The following is a 20,665-nucleotide window of genomic DNA, read 5'->3' on the forward strand; positions in this document are numbered from 1 at the left end:
AGGGTGCACCAACATCGTCACTTGACGCGAGAAGACGTGCCCAGGAAAACGCAGGCGCGAGCGCCAAGCGACGCCGTTTCACGTAGGCACATATTTTTTGCAGGTGGGGTAGGGAACAACTAATTATACACTGGGAAATAAATAATCTATGGTACTAATTTTGTAGAGTTAAAAGGAAGAAAGCTTTCTAAAGGAAAATTTAATATACACTATGGAACAACAAATTATTAACCGAAGAACAACTAATATTATACCAAGGGAAACAAAATTAGTGGAACTAAATTTGTAGAGTTAGAGTGGCAAAACTTTCCGCGTGAAGGAGCAAATAATTATTCACTGTGCAACAACTAATTATACACTCAGGAGTAAAAAAGAATTAATGTAACTAATTTTGTATAGTAAGAGGAACACAATTTTTTAAATGGAAGAACAAATAAAAATACACTGGAGAACTACTAATTGTAAACCATGGAACAAAAAACAAAACAGAAAACAGTTTAGAATAAAATATTACTCCATGGTTTATTCTAAACTTCCCACGCTCCATGCTCGGCGTAAAACGTTTACATTTTAGTCCTTCTAAATTCAGAAAACGTTGGATCCATGCTCCGCGTGACACGTGCGTCGCTTGGCATCGCGCCAGTCAATACGTGGGAAGTAACAGTTACGTACGCTGTTGGAGTACAATTTTTTTAAAAATGAAATAAGAAATAGAAATCAAACTTGAATTAGAACCCCAAGAAATAAAACAAAGAAACGTATATACAGGGTACACAACCAGACTGCGAGGAAAACAAATTAAAACGAAACCAAAAGGTTAAAATCATAAAACACGTAAACATAGTTTTAAAAAGATATGAAAATAGAAAAGGGGGGAAAAGTTGTTAGAAAACATAGCAAAAAAGTTAACAGCCAATTAAACATATATAGAAACAAATCTCGACCGGAACGAATGAACAATGCTACCCGAACCACATCTAGCAGAAGACATGCAAAAAAGTTCGTCTGAGGTGCTCAGATCTCACGCTGTAAAATACATCAAAAAGGCTGTTGCACATTACAAATCAACACAGAACCAGCGCAGCAGCAAGCTCCCCCTATTCCATGCTCGACAAGCAGACTTCAATTCCCAGCGCAGATCATAGCGGTATCGCAGTGGCAGAGCACAGGTACATTTTACAGTAAAGACTTAAGGTATATAGCTACACTAGAGCATTCCAGTTCAGACGGTTGCAAGGATTCTACTATGGGAGTTAGGGCACGAAGCGTTGGCAATCGCGTGGAAACATCGATGCCATCTTAATTTCTGGCAAGCCCAGGTAAAGCATAACGAGACGCTCCAGCCCAGCTCCAAACCCACCACGGGGTGGTGCACCACACCTGCAACAAAAGAACAAGATACTGCATTCAGTTATTGCCAATGCGGAAACAAGACTAGCACTACTGTATTGCATGCCAAGGAAATACACTTACATGAAACTTTCAGTGAACCAGAAAAACGAATCAGGGTCCAGCTTACATTGCGTCATCCTTTGAATAAGGAAATCATGGTTGTGGATCCTTTGAGATCCTGATAGGACCTCCTCACCTATATCAAACACAAAAAATTACTCATCTCAATTAGTATATAGCTAACATTTGCCAGTCCCTTTTATATGTGACTAATTTAGTCAATAAGCAGTTGGCATACCTCTTATAAATGCGTCAAAAGAGTTACTATATCTGTGACCAGGATCAATATCCACCTTCTCAGCACATGGCATTGTATAGAACGGCCTTAATGCGAGCGGATACTCATATAAAATGAAGAAGTCCGTGCCAAATCTACAATAATGCATTTGTTTGACAAGATAAATCAGCAACAGCATCCATTAACCAATAATTCCTGAAAACTGTGGCTGACATGATGTACCTATCCAGGACCAGCTTTCCAAGCTTTTTCTCAGCGATATTATTCAAATCATCGAATTCCTCAATCTTGAACCCAGAGTTCTGCAAAAGGAAGAACCAGAAAGTATGAAGATACTCATGAAAACTGATTCACCATAAAAACAAGTTTGAACTAGAATATGCCCCACCTTAAGCATCTGTATCCCCTCTCTGTACTTCAACATCACTGTTTTGGGAAGATACTGCAGAGGTAAGACATACTAAACTCAGCAACACATTAATATGACATCAAACAAGCAGATAATTGGTTATCTATATTAATACATTTACCTTAAGGTCTGTACAGGGATATTGTTCCCTTACATGATTTATTTCCTCTTGATAGTTGTGTTTTAGGTAATCAAAGACCCGAACAAATATCGAGCCAACCAAATAGCACACCTATAAACTCAGTAGCATAAATATCGACAATAATTAAGATAAGTAACGTGAAATAAGTGGTATTAACTAGTGGCTATACCTCAAGATAATTCTCATCAATTTCCATTTCTGCATGAAGCCCAATGTATTCACATAAATGTCGATGAGTTTTAGACTTCTCTGCCCGGAACACTGGCCCGATCTCAAACACTTTCTTGTAGCCACCATTAATGGCCATTTGCTTGTAAAGTTGCGGAGACTGTGCCAATGCTGCAGTCTTACCATTGGGATATAGCAGCTTGAAAACTGCTGATCCTCCCTTGCTGCTGATCTCTGATGTTATCTTAGGACTGTGCATCATCATAAAATCACTGCCTGCCATGATTTCAACGAATTTCTGCATAAAGAAATAATGTGAGTGTCCCACTCAGACAGAGTAGCATATGTACGTAAAATTGGCATCACAACACTTACTAATGTGACTGCGCTTTGGATACGAAAGATTGAGCGTGTAGGGTTGGTTCGCAAATCCAGGAACCTTTTGTCTAATCGATTGTTCAATGCAACATGTGGAAGCTTCCTCATATTCTGAACATTAAATATTGGTTTAGTGAGACTTCATTTCCAATAAAATAAGAACTTTAGCACATTTGGAGTAGCAATACATCACCTGGTCAAATTGCACATGAGCTCCTCTAGCAGCATCCTCAAGAGGGAAAGGTAATTTAGGTAAGGCCCTTGTGATACAGTAGAGGTTCCGCACACTCAACTCGATCTGTCAAATTCTCAAATTAAATAGAGCAGAGGATACAGATAACATGCTGACAAAAAAGGGCAGCCGTGGCAGTATGAGAATTCACCAACCTCATGGCTTGTATCATTCAGCCTGAGCTCGCCGTGTACCTCTACGTAACTTTCTCTTTCAAGTTTCCCAGCAAATGATACCATATAATCAGTTGCACCAACCGTATCTGCAGAGATGACGCACTTGAGGGTGCGCGGGCCATCACGCAAGACCACAAGCGCCAACTTCTTTCCCTTCTTACTAGCACTTTGGACAAAGCCTTGAACCATAACTATGCCTCCAGCTTCTGGGCTGAGCTCTGAAAGGTCTGCCCTTGGCCTTTTGAAGGCCCGCTGACGCTGGAATATCGCTTCTGGAAATTCCCCACAACACTCAGAGAAGATCTCTGAGTCCAGGGCCGCATTGTTGTCGGTGCCAGGCTCAAACAGGCGCTTCTTGGTATGGTCACTCCCCTTGGAGACCTCCTCCGCCTGAACATAAAAATGGTCTTGCTCACATTTCGATGACTGCATACTTGTGAGAATCTGAGCATCTATGTGCAGTATTAAAACAAAGAATTTACCGCCTAAATTGTCAACTAAAACTTCGTGATACCATGCTAACTACTGATATCAACATGCCACATTAATCTACCTACAGACAACCTCGCTAGCCTAGCAGTTTCCACCAGCCATACACATGAATGGGGAAGTCACACACTCCATCATAAATAAGATGTAAAATGGTATTGATTTTCTTCATTCACTTACCCATGCACATTTTTGGACACCATCTTAATACATAACCATGATATAAATTTGTTTCAAGTTTCAACTGATTTTGCTAATTGCATATGAAGGACATTGCTGCCAATCATGTAGTAGAGTTCTCTTTTGGAAAGAAAAAAAAAATGGTGAAGTTTCTACTGCAAGTGACAAATTGCAGCATCCTACGACCACGGCCAATGTTCACTAAACAAAACATAGCATAGGAAGGTAGCAAACGGACAATTAAGGGACATGGCAAGACTAAGATGAGTGAACAATACCCTTGATAGGAGAAGCATGCAGTCCGTTGAGCCAGCATCTCTAGCAGCTGCGAGAGGTGTCTTATCATTTACCATTATGCTGAACTGGTGAGAAACATTTAAGATATCAGCTCCTATAGTCAAAACATTATCAAGGGATAAAGGTACAAAGAGATGCATATATAGGTCAATAAATTTAAGCAGATTTCATTGCATGAGAAAATACAGAAGCACAGTTCAAACATATAGATACAAAATATTACTAACATTTGGTCAAGCCTTCAAATTTTGATAAGCACTTATAACTGAGCATCAGTACAAAAGAAAGAAGATAATATCATGGCAAATATGCAAAAAGGAAACTGCATAAAGAGGCCACGTTTAATGTACTGCTGTCGACATTTTACATTTTGGAGACCTGAAGTGGAAATATGTGCAGTGGTGTATAGCTTGCACTCCATAAAGAAAGTCAAGTATAAACGTATAATGTTGAATGCACTGCAAACAAGATAGATCCTAGATTGACAATATATTAATTTGAAAATATAGAAGTGGATGAACCACTTCAACACTGGATACAGTAGTGGTTACAGTAAAGCAGTCTGAACCATGGAACAGAGAAAGAAGCATGTATTCAAGATTTCAATAGCTCATTATGCTGAACAAGTTAGCTAACAGTGCTCAGTACCATGATTTAAAATGTGAAGATAACAAAACAGAATTAAGAAACATAGAAAAGAGAAGTTAATGGGGCATTAGATAGAGAGCTCATGGGTTTTCTTTAGCACACCAGGAGAAATTTAGTTTATTGTGTCCAGTGTGCAACTTTAGGCAAAAAGATATACATTTCAAAAACTTACATCTGCATTATAATTCAGCAAAATCATGATAGTGGCAGCATGGTTTTTGGTAGCAGCGCAGTGGAGTGGTGTCCCACAAGACCCTACTGCATCAACATCAGCAGTATACTCAAGCAAAAGTTCGACAGCTTCAGGATCTCCTGCAAGAATCCACAAATTAGCTGCATAAATGATATGTATTTATGTTACATTCTTCTTCTTAACAGAAAATCAATCCATGAATTTATTAGAGAAGAGGGAAGATTTCTGCCACATGTTTTTTGCAACAACATCTTACAAAAGAGGGAATTCGTTCACATTGACCATGAGACATAAACATCCTACTACTTTTATGGATAGGAAGGAACTAAAGTCACTGGCTAGATAATTAATTGCTATATGAAACAAAGGGAAACATAAATCCTAGTAAGAAAACAATATTATAGCACACCATATTACAAACTGAAAGAGAATTTAAGAAAAAAAATGCATGGCACGACAAATGGAAAACAGAGACATGGTCATGTTGCTTAAATTGAAGGTAGACCTGATCCGGCGGCCAAGTGCAAAGGAGAAATCCCATCCGTTGTAGCTTTATTTGGGTCAGCTCCTTGGGTAAGAAGATACTTGGCAGTATCTACACCCTTAAGTACCGCCAAAAACAGAGGGGTTCTACCTGTCAATCACATGAAAACGCAATGAGGTCTCCCCATTAACCTAGTGCAAATGCAAGATAGCACTTGCTTTAAATGCTTCCAAGACGGGTCCAGGTTTTAAGAGGGAAAATAAACCTTCATGGTCGATGGCATTAACATCAAATAGAAGATGCTCAATCAGGTACACGCAGACCTCCAGACTCCCAGTCGATGCAGCAGCGTGAAGGACCCCTAGGCCTTCCAATCCCTCTACCTCCTGGGACCTGAGCAATTCAATCGACTCTCTGGGGTGGCCCCTGCCATCGTCCAGCACCGTAACCAGCCCTGCAGGACAGAAATGGAGCAAATAATTAGCACCCGATGCCCCCGACCAAAGATCTGAAACAAGGATAGGGCTAAGTACCTTCGAAGAGGGAGAGATCGTCTTCTGCGGCGGCCTTGAATAGTACTTTGAGCATCGTCGCGCTGACTGCGGCATGGTGAAGAAAAGCATTGTTAGGGTTTTGGGTTGGGGTTGGGGTCAGATGTGGCCGACGGGTAGGGGGTTACCTCTGGAGGAGGCAGTTGGGTCGGGCGCCGCCATGGGGTCGATCGAAGGCAGCGGCTAGGGTTTCGGTGGGGAGATCGAGGAGCAGGACGAGAGGAGGCCTAGGGCTTTGCAAGGGGAAGGGGAGAAAGCTGCCGTACGCGGGAATGGGGAGATGAAGGGGAGGAGATGGTGCTTGTTCGGGACTCGGGACGGGAGCGCTGCCTATACACCGCCTCTTGCGGCGTTGAAGGAACTCATCGCGTTGGTTGGTCGCGAAGGCGAACCCTCTTTAATGGGCTCAGCCCAATTCCTGAAGAACTCCCCCGCACTGTTTCTGGTGATGCTTGATTTGGCCACAAGTGCCATAGTGAAATTAGGAACTATACGAAAATAGGCAAGTATTAGCCATATCGGGTAAACCAACATAGATCATTGTAACCAACCCGGGTACAGACTCTGAGACCTAGCCCACTATATAAGGGTTGGGAGGAGCCACCAGGAGGGCATCTAAACTCTTGTAACATCACGCATTGTTGCAAAACCTAATTCCAGTATAATCTCGGCGACTTTAGCCTCGAATATGTTTTTCATTTGATACCTAGTTTGTCAGACAAGTATTCAAAACCACCAGCTCTCTCTTTACTAAAAACTCAAGTCCATATTTATGGGCATTGTCGTTGTTAACCCTTGTCAATTGGCGCCGCCTGTGGGAAGCTTGAGCGCTGGAAGCATGGATTCGACGACTTCATCATCAAGCAACAACTCGACGACTTTGGGTAACCAGGTGCGCTTTAGATCAATAAATTTTCTTCCGCACCCACCCGCCCTTCTCCCGGCTTTCGGCAACTTTGGTTGGGGGTTGGATCTGGCAATCGGAAGCCTCGACTTCCACGTCGGCACTCAAGAAGCGCCAGGAGGCTGCCACACCATACCTGGGCGCGACCCAGCCCCTGGTCGCGCCTAGGGGTGGTGTGGGCCCCTCGGGCATCCAATAACATCGCTCTTCCGCCTATAAATTGTCTCCCAACGTGAAACCCCTAAATCAATCAGCTTCCATCCACGAAAAGTTTTGTAGCTCCGCCGTCATCGAAGACAAGTTTCGGGGAGCAGAAGTCTCTGTTCCGGCACCCTTCCGGGACGGGGAATTGCCCCTGGAGCCATCTCCATCGACTCCACCACCATCTTCATCGATGTTGCTAACTCCCATGATGAGGAGGGAGTAGTTCTCCCCCGAGGCTGAGGGCTTTACCAGTAGCTATGTGGTCTATCTCTCTCCCATGGTGTGATCTTTATGTGATCGTGAGCTTTGTAATCTAGTTGAATAGGTAGATGTTATTCTTCATCTATTATGATACTTGATACGTCTCCGACGTATCGATAATTTCTTATGTTCCATGCCACATTATTGATGTTATCTACATGTTTTATGCACACTTTATGTCATATTCGTGCATTTTCTGGAACTAACCTATTAACAAGATGCCGAAGTGCCAGTTGCTGTTTTCTGCTGTTTTTGGTTTCAGAAATCCTAGTAAGGAAATATTCTCGGAATTGGACGAAATCAAAGCCCAGGGGCCTATTTTTCCACGAAGCTTCCAGAAGTCCGAAGGAGAGACGAAGAGGGGCGACGAGGGGGCCACACCCTAGGGCGGCGCGGCCCCCCCCTTGGCCGCGCGGCCCTGTGGTGTGGGGCCCCCGTGCCGCCTCTTGACCTGCCCTTCCGCCTACAAATAGCCTCCGTGACGAAACCCCCAGAACCGAGAGCCACGATACGGAAAACCTTCCAGAGACGCCGCCGCCGCCGATCCCATCTCGGGGGATCCAGGAGATCGCCTCCGGCACCCTGCCGGAGAGGGGAATCATCTCCCGGAGGACTCTACGCCGCCATGGTCGCCTCCGGTGTGATGTGTGAGTAGTCTACCCCTGGACTATGGGTCCATAGCAGTAGCTAGATGGTTGTCTTCTCCCCATTGTGCTATCATTGTCGGATCTTGTGAGCTGCCTAACATGATCAAGATCATCTATCTGTAATTCTATATGTTGCGTTTGTTGGGATCCGATGAATAGAGAATACTTGTTATGTTGATTATCAAAGTTATACTTATGTGTTGTTTATGATCTTGCATGCTTTCCGTTACTAGTAGATGCTCTGGCCAAGTAGATGCTTGTAACTCCAAGAGGGAGTACTTATGCTCGATAGTGGGTTCATGCCTGCATTGACACCGGGACGGTGATGAAAGTTCTAAGGTTGTGTTGTGCTGTTGCCACTAGGGATAAAACATTGATGCTATGTCTAAGGATGTAGTTGTTGATTACATTACGCACCATACTTAATGCAATTGTTCTGTTGCTTTGCAACTTAATACTGGAGGGGTTCGGATGATAACTTTGAAGGTGGACTTTTTAGGCATAGATGCGGTTGGATGGCGGTCTATGTACTTTGTCGTAATGCCCAATTAAATCTCACTATACTCATCATGATATGTATGTGCATGGTCATGCTCTCTTTATTTGTCAATTGCCCAACTGTAATTTGTTCACCCAACATGCTGTTTGTCTTATGGGAGAGACACCTCTAGTGAACTGTGGACCCCGGTCCAATTCTCTTTCTTGAAATACAATCTACCGCAATACTTGTTCTACTTGTTTTCTCGCAAACAATCATCTTCCACACAATACGGTTAATCCTTTGTTACAGCAAGCCGGTGAGATTGACAACCTCACTGTTTCGTTGGGGCAAAGTACTTTGGTTGTGTTGTGCAGGTTCCACGTTGGCGCCGGAATCCCTGGTGTTGCGCCGCACTACATCCCGCCGCCATCAACCTTCAACGTGCTTCTTGGCTCCTCCTGGTTCGATAAACCTTGGTTTCTTTCTGAGGGAAAACTTGCTGCTGTGCGCATCATACCTTCCTCTTGGGGTTGCCCAACGAACGTGTGAAATACACGCCATCAAGCATATTTTCTCGGGCGCGCGTTGCTTGGGGAGATCAAGACACGCTGCAAGGGGAGTCTCCACTTCTCAATCTCTTTACTTTGTTTTTGTCTTGCTTACTTTTATTTACTACTTTGTTTGCTGCACTAAATCAAAATACAAAAAAATTAGTTGCTAGTTTTACTTTATTTGCTATCTTGTTTGCTATATCAAAAACACAAAAAAATTAGTTTACTTGCATTTACTTTATCTAGTTTGTTTTATTTACTGTTGCTAAAATGGCCAATGCTGAAAATACTAAGTTGTGTGACTTCACAACCACAAATAATAATGATTTCTTATGCACACCTATTGCTCCACCTGCTACTACAGCAGAATTCTTTGAAATTAAACTCGCTTTATCGAATCTTGTTATGCGAGAGCAATTTTCTCGTGTTAGTTCTGATGATGTAGCTGCCCATCTTAATAATTTTTTTTAACTATGTTAAATGCAAAAATATAAAGATGTAGATGGTGATATTATTAAACTAAAATTGTTCCCTTTCTCATTAAGAGGAAGAGCTAAAGATTGGTTGCTATCTCTGCCTAAGAATAGTATTGATTCATGGACTAAATGCAAGGATGCTTTTATTGGTAGATATTATCCCCCTGCTAAAATTATATCTTTGAGGAGTAGCATAATGAATTTTAAACAATTAGATACTGAACATGTTGCTCAAGCTTGGGAAAGAATGAAATCTCTGGTTAAAAATTCAACCCATGGACTGACTACTTGGATGATCATCCAAACCTTCTATGCAGGACTAAATTTTTCTTCACGGAATTTACTGGATTCAGCTGCTGGAGGTACCTTTATGTCCATCACTCTTGGTGAAGCAACAAAGCTTCTTGATAATATGATGATCAACTACTCTGAATGGCACACGGAAAGAGCTCCACAAGGTAAGAAGGTAAATTCTGTTAAGAAACCTCTTCCTTGAGTGATAAGATTGATGCTATTATGTCTATGCTTGTGAATGATAGGACTAATATTGATCCTAATAATGTTCCATTAGCTTCATTGGTTGCACAAGAAGAACATGTTGATGTAAACTTCATTAAAAATAATAATTTCAACAACAATGCTTACCGGAACAATTCTAGTAACAACTATAGGCCATATCCTTATAATAATGGCAACGGCTATGGTAATTCTTATGGGAATTCTTACAACAATAATAGGAGTTCACCCCCTGGACTTGAAGCCATGCTTAAAGAATTTATTAGTACACAAACTGCTTTTAACAAATCTGTTGAAGAAAAGCTTGGGAAAATTGATATACTTGCTTCTAAAGTTGATAGTCTTGCCTCTGATGTTGATCTTTTGAAATCAAAAGTTTTGCCTAATGAGAATCATCATAATAAAATTGTTACTACAGCAAATGCCATTCAAGTTAGAATTAATGAGAATATAAGATTAATGGCTGAACTGCGTGCTAGGTGGGATAGAGAAGAAAATGAAAAACTAGCTAAAGAGAAGAATGTAGCTAAAGTTTGGACTATTACCACCACTTGTAATGCTAATGCTACACATGTTGCTGCACCCACTACTAATACTAATAAAAGAATTGGTGTTAGCAATGTTTCCACTTCTAATGCAAAGCTAAATCATTGAAATCGCTGTGATAAAGCTGCTGAAATTTTTTCCAACATTGGGGATGATGATCCCATTGCTTTAGATTATAATGGTTTGAATTTTGATGATTGCCACATCTCTGAAGCTATAAAGTTCTTGCAAAAACTTGCTAAAAGTCCTAATGCTAGTGCTATAAATTTGGCTTTCACGCATCATATTACAAATGCTCTCATAAAAGCTAGAGAAGAGAAACTAGAGCGTGAAGCCTCTATTCCTAAAAAGCTAGAGGATGGTTGGGAGCCCATCATTAAGATGAAAGTTAAAGATTTTGATTGTAATGCTTTATGTGATCTTGGTGCAAGTATTTCTGTTATGCCTAAGAAAATTTATAATATGCTTGACTTGCCACCGCTGAAAAATTGTTATTTGGATGTTAATCTTGCTAATCATTCTACAAAGAAACCTTTGGGTAAAGTTGATAATGTTCGCATTACCGTTAACAATAACCTTGTTCCCGTTGATTTTGTTGTCTTGGATATTGAATGCAATGCATCTTGTCCCATTATATTGGGAAGACCTTTTCTTCGAACTGTTGGTGCTATCATTGATATGAGGGAAGGTAATATAAAATATCAATTTCCTCTCAAAAAAGGTATGGAACACTTTCCTAGAAAGAGAATGAAGGTACCTTTTGATTCTATTATGAGAACAAATTATGATGTTGACACTTCGTCTCTTGATAATACTTGATACACACTTTCTGCGCCTAGCTGAAAGGCGTTAAAGAAAAGCGCTTATGGGAGACAACCCATGTTTTTACCTACAGTACTTTGTTTTTATTTTGTGTCTTGGAAGTTGTTTACTATTGTAGCAACCTCTCCTTATCTTAGTTTTGTGTTTTGTTGTGCCAAGTTAAGCCGTTGATAGAAAAGTAAGTACTAGATTTGGATTACTGCACAGTTCCAGATTTCTTTGCTGTCACGAATCTGGGTCCACCTCCCTGTAGGTAGCTCAGAAAATTAAGCCAATTTACGTGCATGATCCTCAGATATGTACGCAACTTTCATTCAATTTGAGCATTTTCATTTGAGCAAGTCTGGTGCCATTTTAAAATTCGTCAATACGAACTGTTCTGTTTTGACAGATTCTGCCTTTTATTTCGCATTGCCTCTTTTGCTATGTTGGATGAATTTCTTTGATCCACTAATGTCCAGTAGCATTATGCAATGTCCAGAAGTGTTAAGAATGATTGTGTCACCTCTGAATATGTCAATTTATATTGTGCACTAACCCTCTAATGAGTTGTTTCGAGTTTGGTGTGGAGGAAGTTTTCAAGGATCAAGAGAGGAGTATGATGCAACATGATCAAGGAGAGTGAAAGCTCTAAGCTCGGGGATGTCCCGGTGGTTCACCCCTGCATATATCAAGAAGACTCAAGCGTCTAAGCTTGGGGATGCCCAAGGCATCCCCTTCTTCATCGACAACATTATCAGGTTCCTCCCCTGAAACTATATTTTTATTCCATCACATCTTATGTGCTTTTTCTTGGAGCGTCGGTTTGTTTTTGTTTTTTGTTTTGTTTGAATAAAATGGATCCTAGCATTCACTTTATGGGAGAGAGACACGCTCCGCTGTAGCATATGGACAAGTATGTCCTTGGTTTCTACTCATAGTATTCATGGCGAAGTTTCTCCTTCGTTAAATTGTTATATGGTTGGAATTGGAAAATGATACATGTAGTAATTGCTATAAATGTCTTGGGTAATGTGATACTTGGCAATTGTTGTGCTCATGTTTAAGCTCTTGCATCATATGCTTTGCACCCATTAATGAAGAAATACATAGAGCATGCTAAAATTTGGTTTGCATATTTGGTTTCTCTAAGGTCTAGATAATTTCTAGTATTGAGTTTGAACAACAAGGAAGACGGTGTAGAGTCTTATAATGTTTTCAATATGTCTTTTATGTGAGTTTTGCTGCACCGGTTCATCCTTGTGTTTGTTTCAAATAAGCCTTGTTAGCCTAAACCTTGTATCGAGAGGGAATACTTCTCATGCATCCAAAATACTTGAGCCAACCACTATGCCATTTGTGTCCACCATACCAACCTACTACATGGTATTTTCCGCCATTCCAAAGTAAATTGCTTGAGTGCTACCTTTAAAATTCCATCATTCACTTTTGCAATATATAGCTCATGGGACAAATAGCTTAAAAACTATTGTGGTATTGAATATGTAATTATGCACTTTATCTCTTATTAAGTTGCTTGTTGTGCGATAACCATGTTCACTGGGGACGCCATCAACTATTCATTGTTGAATTTCATGTGAGTTGCTATGCATGTCCGTCTTGTCTGAAGTAAGAGAGATCTACCACCATATGGTTAAGCATGCATATGTTAGAGAAGAACATTGGGCCGCTAACTAAAGCCATGATCCATGGTGGAAGTTTCAGTTTTGGACAAAGAATCCTCAAATCTCAAATGAGAAAATTATTAATTGTTGTTATATGCTTATGCATAAAAGAGGAGTCCATTATCTGTTGTCTATGTTGTCCCGGTATGGATGTCTAAGTTGAAGAATAATCAATAGCGAGAAATGCAATGCGAGCTTTCTCCTTAGACCTTTGTACAAAGGCATAGAGGTACCCCTTTGTGACACTTGGTAAAAACAATGCATTGTGATGATCCGGTAGTCCAAGCTAATTAGGACAAGGTGCGGGCACTATTAGTACACTATGCATGAGGCTTGCAACTTATAAGATATAATTTACATGATGCATATGCTTTATTACTACCGTTGACAAAATTGTTTCATGTTTTCAAAATCAAAGCTCTAGCACAAATATAGCAATCGATGCTTTTCCTCTATGGAGGACCATTCTTTTACTTTCAATGTTGAGTCAGTTCACCTATTTCTCTCCACCTCAAGAAGCAAACACTTGTGTGAACTGTGCATTGATTCCTACATATTTGCATATTGCACTTATTATATTACTCTATGTTGACAATATCCATGAGATATACATGTTACAAGTTGAAAGCAACCGCTGAAACTTAATCTTCTTTTGTGTTGCTTCAATGCCTTTACTTTGAATTATTGCTTTATGAGTTAACTCTTATGCAAGACTAATTGATGCTTGTCTTGAAGTGCTATTCATGAAAAGTCTTTGCTTTATGGTTCACTTGTTTACTCATGTCATATACATTGTTTTGATCGCTGCATTCACTACATATGCTTTACAAATAGTATGATCAAGGTTATGATGGCATGTCACTCCAGAAATTATCCGTGTTATCGTTTTACCTCGCTCGGGACGAGCAGAATTAAGCTTGGGGATGCTGATACGTCTCCGACGTATCGATAATTTCTTATGTTCCATGCCACATTATTGATGTTATCTACATGTTTTATGCACACTTTATGTCATATTCGTGCATTTTCTCGGAACTAACCTATTAACAAGATGCCGAAGTGCCGATTCTCGTTTCTGCTGTTTTTGGTTTCAGAAATCCTAGTAAGGAAATATTCTCGGAATTGGACGAAATCAAAGCCCAGGGGCCTATTTTTCCACGAAGCTTCCAAGTCCGAAGGAGAGACGAAGAGGGGCGACGAGGGGGCCACACCCTAGGCGGCGCGGCCCCCTTGGCCGCGCGGCCCCGTGGTGTGGGGCCCCGTGCCGCCTCTTGACCTGCCCTTCCGCCTACAAATAGCCTCCGTGACGAAACCCCCGTAACCGAGAGCCACGATACGGAAAACCTTCCAGAGACGCCGCCGCCGCCGATCCCATCTCGGGGGATCCAGAGATCGCCTCCGCACCCCGCCGGAGAGGGGAATCATCTCCCAGGAGGACTCTACGCCGCCATGGTCGCCTCCGGTGTGATGTGTGAGTAGTCTACCCCTGGACTATGGGTCCATAGCAGTAGCTAGATGGTTGTCTTCTCCCCATTGTGCTATCATTGTCGGATCTTGTGAGCTGCCTAACATGATCAAGATCATCTATCTGTAATTCTATATGTTGCGTTTGTTGGGATCCGATGAATAGAGAATACTTGTTATGTTGATTATCAAAGTTATACTTATGTGTTGTTTATGATCTTGCATGCTTTCCGTTACTAGTAGATGCTCTGGCCAAGTAGATGCTTGTAACTCCAAGAGGGAGTACTTATGCTCGATAGTGGGTTCATGCCCGCATTGACACAGGACGATGTGATGTAAAGTTCTAAGGTTGTGTTGTGCTGTTGCCACTAGGGATAAAACATTGATGCTATGTCTAAGGATGTAGTTGTTGATTACATTACGCACCATACTTAATGCAATTGTCTGTTGCTTTGCAACTTAATACTGGAGGGGGTTCGGATGATAACCTGAAGGTGGACTTTTTAGGCATAGATGCAGTTGGATGGCGGTCTATGTACTTTGTCGTAATGCCCAATTAAATCTCACTATACTCATCATGATATGTATGTGCATGGTCATGCTCTCTTTATTTGTCAATTGCCCAACTGTAATTTGTTCACCCAACATGCTGTTTGTCTTATGGGAGAGACACCTCTAGTGAACTGTGGACCCCGGTCCAATTCTCTTTACTGAAATACAATCTACTGCAATACTTGTTCTACTGTTTTCTGCAAACAATCATCTTCGACACAATACGGTTAATCCTTTGTTACAGCAAGCCGGTGAGATTGACAACCTCACTGTTTCGTTGGGGCAAAGTACTTTGGTTGTGTTGTGCAGGTTCCACGTTGGCGCCGGAATCCCTGGTGTTGCGCCGCACTACATCCCGCCGCCATCAACCTTCAACGTGCTTCTTGGCTCCTCCTGGTTCGATAAACCTTGGTTTCTTTCTGAGGGAAAACTTGCTGCTGTGCGCATCATACCTTCCTCTTGGGGTTGCCCAACGAACGTGTGAAATACACGCCATCAAGCATATTTTCTGGCGCCGTTGCCGGGGAGATCAAGACACGCTGCAATGGGAGTCTCCACTTCTCAATCTCTTTACTTTGTTTTTGTCTTGCTTACTTTTATTTACTACTTCTCAATCATACCTTCCTCTTGGGGTTGCCCAACGAACGTGTGAAATACACGCCATCAATACTCAAGTGGTTTTATTATGTGATCTCCGGAGATACCTTGTGCCACGGTGTGAAGGTGACAGTGTGCACCCCATGTGTGTCTCTTAGGCTAAACTTTATAAAAATACTTATAAATTGTGGTGTTTTATTACTACTAACTTTTGATGCTCAAAGTGACAGCATGGGGCGTCCCTAGATTTGGAATGCAAACTTTAAGGAGTGCTTTTATAGCCCTACACGGTGACTTTGTGTTCGTCATCCAACCGGAGAGTGGTTTAGAGTAGAAGAGTGAAAAGATGATATTTATGTATTCAATTATGATATCATTGTTGAGAGTGTCCACTAGTGAAAGTATGATCCCTAGGCCTTATTTTTAAGCATTGAAACACCGTTTACAACCAGTTATGCTACTTGTTTGCTTGCTATCATTTTTATTTCAGATTGCAATTACCACTTATAATTAATCATCCATATTACTTATATTTCATTACCTCTTCGCCGAACTAGTGCACCTATACACCTGACAAGTGTATTGGGTGTGTTGGGGACACAAGCTTGTGTTGGAGATATGCCCAAGATGCAATAATAAAGTGGTTATTATTATATCTTTGTGTTTATGATAAATGTTTGCATCCCATGCTATAATTGTATTAACCGGAAACATTAATACTTGTGTGTTATGTAAACAGAAAAGAGTCCCTAGTAAGCCTCTTGTTAAACTAGCTTGTTGATTAATAGATGATCATGGTTTCTTGATCATGAACATTGGATGTTGTTAATAACAATGTTATGTCATTGGGAGAATGATATAATGGACACACACCCATAATGAGCATAGCATAAGATCAAGTCATTAAGTTCATCTTGCTATAGCTTTCGATACATAGTAACCTAGTCCTTCGACCATGAGATCATGTAAATCACTTACACCGGATGGGTACTTTGATTACATCAAACACCACTGCGTAATTGGGTGGTTATAAAGATGGGATTAAGTATTCGGAAAGTATGAGTTGAGGCATATGGACCAAGAGTGGGATTTGTCCATCCTGATGAAGGATAGATATGCTCTGGGCCCTCTCGGTGGAATGTCGTGTAATTAGCTTGCAAGCATGCGACAAGGTCACAAGAGATGACATACCATGGTACGAGTAAAGAGTACTTGTCATCAACGAGGTTGAACTAGGTATAGAGATACCAATGATCAAACCTCGGACAAGTAAAGTATCGCGCGACAAAGGAATCTGTATCGTATGTTAATGGTTCAATCGATCACTAAGTTATCGCTGAATATGTGGGAGCCATTATGGATCTCCAGGTCCCGCTATTGGTTATTGATCGGAGAGGAGTCTCGATCATGTCCGCATAGTTCACGAACCGTAGGGTGATGCGCTTAAGGTTCGATGTCGTATAGTAGATTTAGAATATGAGATGGAGACCGAATGTTTTTTGGAGTCTCGGATGGGATCCAGGACATCACGAGGAGGTCTGGAATGGTCCGGGGAATAAGATACATATAAGGGAAGTCAATTTCTAAGGTTCGGAAAAGTTCGGGATTTTTCCGGTGGAAGACCGAGAAGGTTCTAGAAGGTTCCGAAGGGTCCACCAGTGGGCCCATGACCCCGGGATGGGCCACATGACCTGAGGGGGTGCACCCCAGCCCTAATCGGCCAGGAGCACCAGCCCCTCAAGGCCCAGGCCAGCCACCCCTTTAGGGTTTCCCCAAAAACCATATGGGGAAAGACTTGGGCGGCAAGTCTCCCCCCTCCCTTTTTTGACCGCCGGCCCTACGGCTTGGAGGAGGGGCCAAGGCAACCCTGTCCGGCCTCCACCCTATATAAAGAGGGGAGGGGCAGGGGCGCAGCTCTGCTTCACCCTCCAACCCTAGCCGCCCCTCTCCTCGTCCACCATAGTTTTGCTCCGGCTTGGTGAAGCCCTGCAGGATCTTCTCATCCACCACCACCACCACGCCGTCGTGCTGCTGGGATTCCGAGGAGATATACCACGCCTGCATTGCCTGCTGGAACGGGGAGAGGAAGGACTTCATCGACACCATACGTGCGACCGAGTACGAAAGTGTTGCCGGATTGCAGCACCGGAACGATCGTCTACATCAACCACGAGATTTGATCTCGTTAAGGCTTTGGATCTTCGAGGGTTAGTCTCTCGTCTCTCTCGTTGCTCCGATCTCATAGATTAGATCTTGGATTTTCCATAGATTGGATATTGGATTTATTCGTCTTTGCGGTATAAACTTTTTGTTTTCCATGCAACGAACCCATAAGTGATATCAGAGCCGTGTCTATGCATATATCTGTTGCACGAGTAGAACACAATGGTCTTATGGGCGTTGATGCTTTTGTTATCGCTTGCTTTTCGTGTACTTTGCATCTTACGGGATGGGGGGATGAAGCGGCCCGGGCTAACCTTACATGACCGCGTTCATGAGAATTGCTCCACGCTTGACATGCAACTTGTATTGTGATGTCTACGCACGCTTCTATTCGTGTAGACAGTGTTGGGCCTCCAAGAGCAGAGGTTTGTAGAACAGCAGCAAGTTTCCCTTAAGTGAATCACCCAAGGTTTATCGAACTCGGGGAGGTAGAGGTCAAAGATATCCCTCTCAAGCAACCCTGCAATTACGATACAAGAAGTCTCTTGTGTCCCCAACACACCTAATACACTTGTCAGATGTATAGGTGCACTAGTTCGGCGAAGAGATAGTGAAATACAAGTAATATGGATGATTGTAAGTAGTAATTGCAATCTGAAATAAAGATGGCAGCAAGCAAACATGTAACAGAACTTGTTGGAAACGGTGTTTCAATGCTTAGAAACAAGGCCTAGGGATCATACTTTCACTAGTGGACACTCTCAACATTGCAATCATAATTGAATATAAATATAAGCATTTCATCATACTACTCTCTTATTGGATAGAGAACTCAAATTCATTGGGCAAGTGTGCAAAAGCACACCTCAAAGGCGTATTCCCAAGTACTAATAAACACCCCACACTGTCACCGTGAGCATTCATAGGAGGTACTAACACACCACAATTCATAAGGGAGTTACACACGGCGCACACACTGTCACCATTACACCGAGGTCACAGTAACCCCAAAGTTCACATAATTAAGCACTTGAATAACATATGACATCTAGATTACAAAGCTCATCATATGGATATCAATCATGTAAGGCAGCTCATGAGATCATTGTATTGAAGTACATGGGAGAGACAGATGAACCACATAGCTACCGGTAGAGCCCTTAGCCTCGGGAGAGAACTACTCCCTCCTCATCATGGGAGACAGCGATGGCGATGAAGATGGCGGTGGTGTCGATGGAGATGACTCCCGGGGGCACTTCCCCGTTCCGGCGGCGTGCCGGAACAGAGACTTATGTCCCCCGAAACGGAGTTTCGCGATGGCGGCGGCGCCCCTGAAGTCTTTCTGGAGTTTCGTCAATTGGTATCAACTTTTTAGGTCACGAGGGGTTATATAGGCGAAGAGGCGGAGTCGGAAGGGCACCAGGGCACCCTCCCCACCTGGTGGTGCGACCAGGCTTGGGCCCGCGTCCAGGTGTGGTGTGGGGGCCCCCTGGCCCATCTTCGTCTCCCCTTCGGACTTCTGGAACCTTCCCGGTGAAATAAGATATTTGGTCTTTGTTTCGTCGAATTCCGAGAATATTGCCCGAACAGCCTTTCTGGAACCAAAAACAACAGAAAACAGGAACTGGCACTGTGGCATCTTGTTAATAGGTTAGTTCCGGAAAATGCATAATAATGACATAAAGTGTGTATAAAACATGTGAGTATCATCATAAAAGTAGCATGGAACATAAGAAATTATAGATACGTTTGAGACGTATCATATTGCATAAGTGGCTCAGCGGGTGTCAGTTTCTCCCTTCATAGTTAAGATCCAATTTACAGTCTGCACTTAACAACACTTGTATCACCGCTGTGATTCTTGTTCGTAGGTAGATCGGATCTTACTTGAAAGCCACAAACCACGTAAAACATGCAAACACTTTTTAGAGGCGTCTAACTTGTTTTTGCAGGGGGCATGTGATGCGATATGGCTATGTGATTGTGACTATATTTGATGTATGAGATGATCATTATTGTATTGTGGCAACCGGCAGGAGCCAAATGGTTGTCTTTGAATTTGTTAAGACATGTGTGTCTATTCATCATGTAATAGCTTTATTTCAAGTAGTTGTTATAGTAGCTATAAGTGATGGACAACCATGAAGCGGCGCCACTGACCTTGAAGCCATGCTGGTGATGATGGAGATCATGTCCGTGCTTTGGAGATGGAGATCAAAAGCACAAGAAGAAAGGCCATGTCATTTTTGCTTAAATATCACATATTATGAATTGCATGCGATGTTAATCCTTTATGCATCTTATTTTGCTTAGATCGTGACGGTAGCATTATAAGATGATCCCTCTCACTAAATATCAAGATAATAAAGTGTTCTTCCTTAGTATGCACCGTTGCTAAGACTTGTCGTTTCGAAGCATCACGTGATGATCGGGTGTTATAGATTCTACAATGTGCATACAACGGGTGCGAGCCAGATTTGCACATGCGGATACTAAGGTTAACCTTGATGAGCCTAGCATGTACAGACATGGTCTCGGAACACGGGATACCGGAAGGTACAACATGAGCCATATGAATGATATGATGAGAGATATATGAGCGAACTTTAACCATATGAATGAAATGATACCGAAAGGTACAACATGTACAGACGCTGTCCTACAGGGCGATCTTTTGAAGAACACACCTATATGAGCGACACTACTGGTCATAGTGTGGGAGATTTGGGTGAATCTCTAGTAAGCTCACGAAGGGCCGATGAGTATGACTTATAAGCTCC

General features: G+C 42.1%; 1 protein-coding gene across 1 annotated transcript; it reads right to left on the reverse strand.

Moving 5' to 3' along the window:
• Window positions 1-990: 990 nt before the first annotated feature.
• Window positions 991-6,400, reverse strand: LOC127336501 (aspartate--tRNA ligase 1, cytoplasmic). The gene is made up of 16 exons (XM_051363316.2): window positions 6,166-6,400; window positions 6,020-6,085; window positions 5,752-5,940; window positions 5,508-5,636; window positions 4,982-5,121; window positions 4,143-4,226; window positions 3,175-3,585; window positions 2,981-3,085; window positions 2,785-2,898; window positions 2,411-2,707; window positions 2,221-2,331; window positions 2,079-2,132; window positions 1,913-1,992; window positions 1,691-1,824; window positions 1,474-1,588; window positions 991-1,380 (listed from the first exon to the last, which is right to left on the reverse strand). Exons 1-16 carry the CDS (start codon window positions 6,197-6,199, stop codon window positions 1,254-1,256), a joined length of 2,190 nt encoding a protein of 729 aa, XP_051219276.1. The 5' UTR covers window positions 6,200-6,400; the 3' UTR covers window positions 991-1,253.
• Window positions 6,401-20,665: the final 14,265 nt, after the last annotated feature.

The sequence above is a fragment of the Lolium perenne genome, chromosome 2, assembly GCF_019359855.2.
Source record: "Lolium perenne isolate Kyuss_39 chromosome 2, Kyuss_2.0, whole genome shotgun sequence".
NCBI lineage: Eukaryota > Viridiplantae > Streptophyta > Magnoliopsida > Poales > Poaceae > Lolium > Lolium perenne.

Bases quoted from the DNA above. Each gene is read 5' to 3' on its own strand.
- LOC127336501 (XM_051363316.2), bottom strand. From the start codon at position 6,199: ATGGCGGCGCCCGACCCAACTGCCTCCTCCAGAG. The intron at 5,122-5,507 runs GTCTACCTTCAA...GGATTCTTGCAG, and splicing joins GCACTTGGCCGCCGGATCAG to GAGATCCTGAAGCTGTCGAA. The intron at 2,708-2,784 runs GTAAGTGTTGTG...TTCTTTATGCAG, and splicing joins TCCAAAGCGCAGTCACATTA to AAATTCGTTGAAATCATGGC.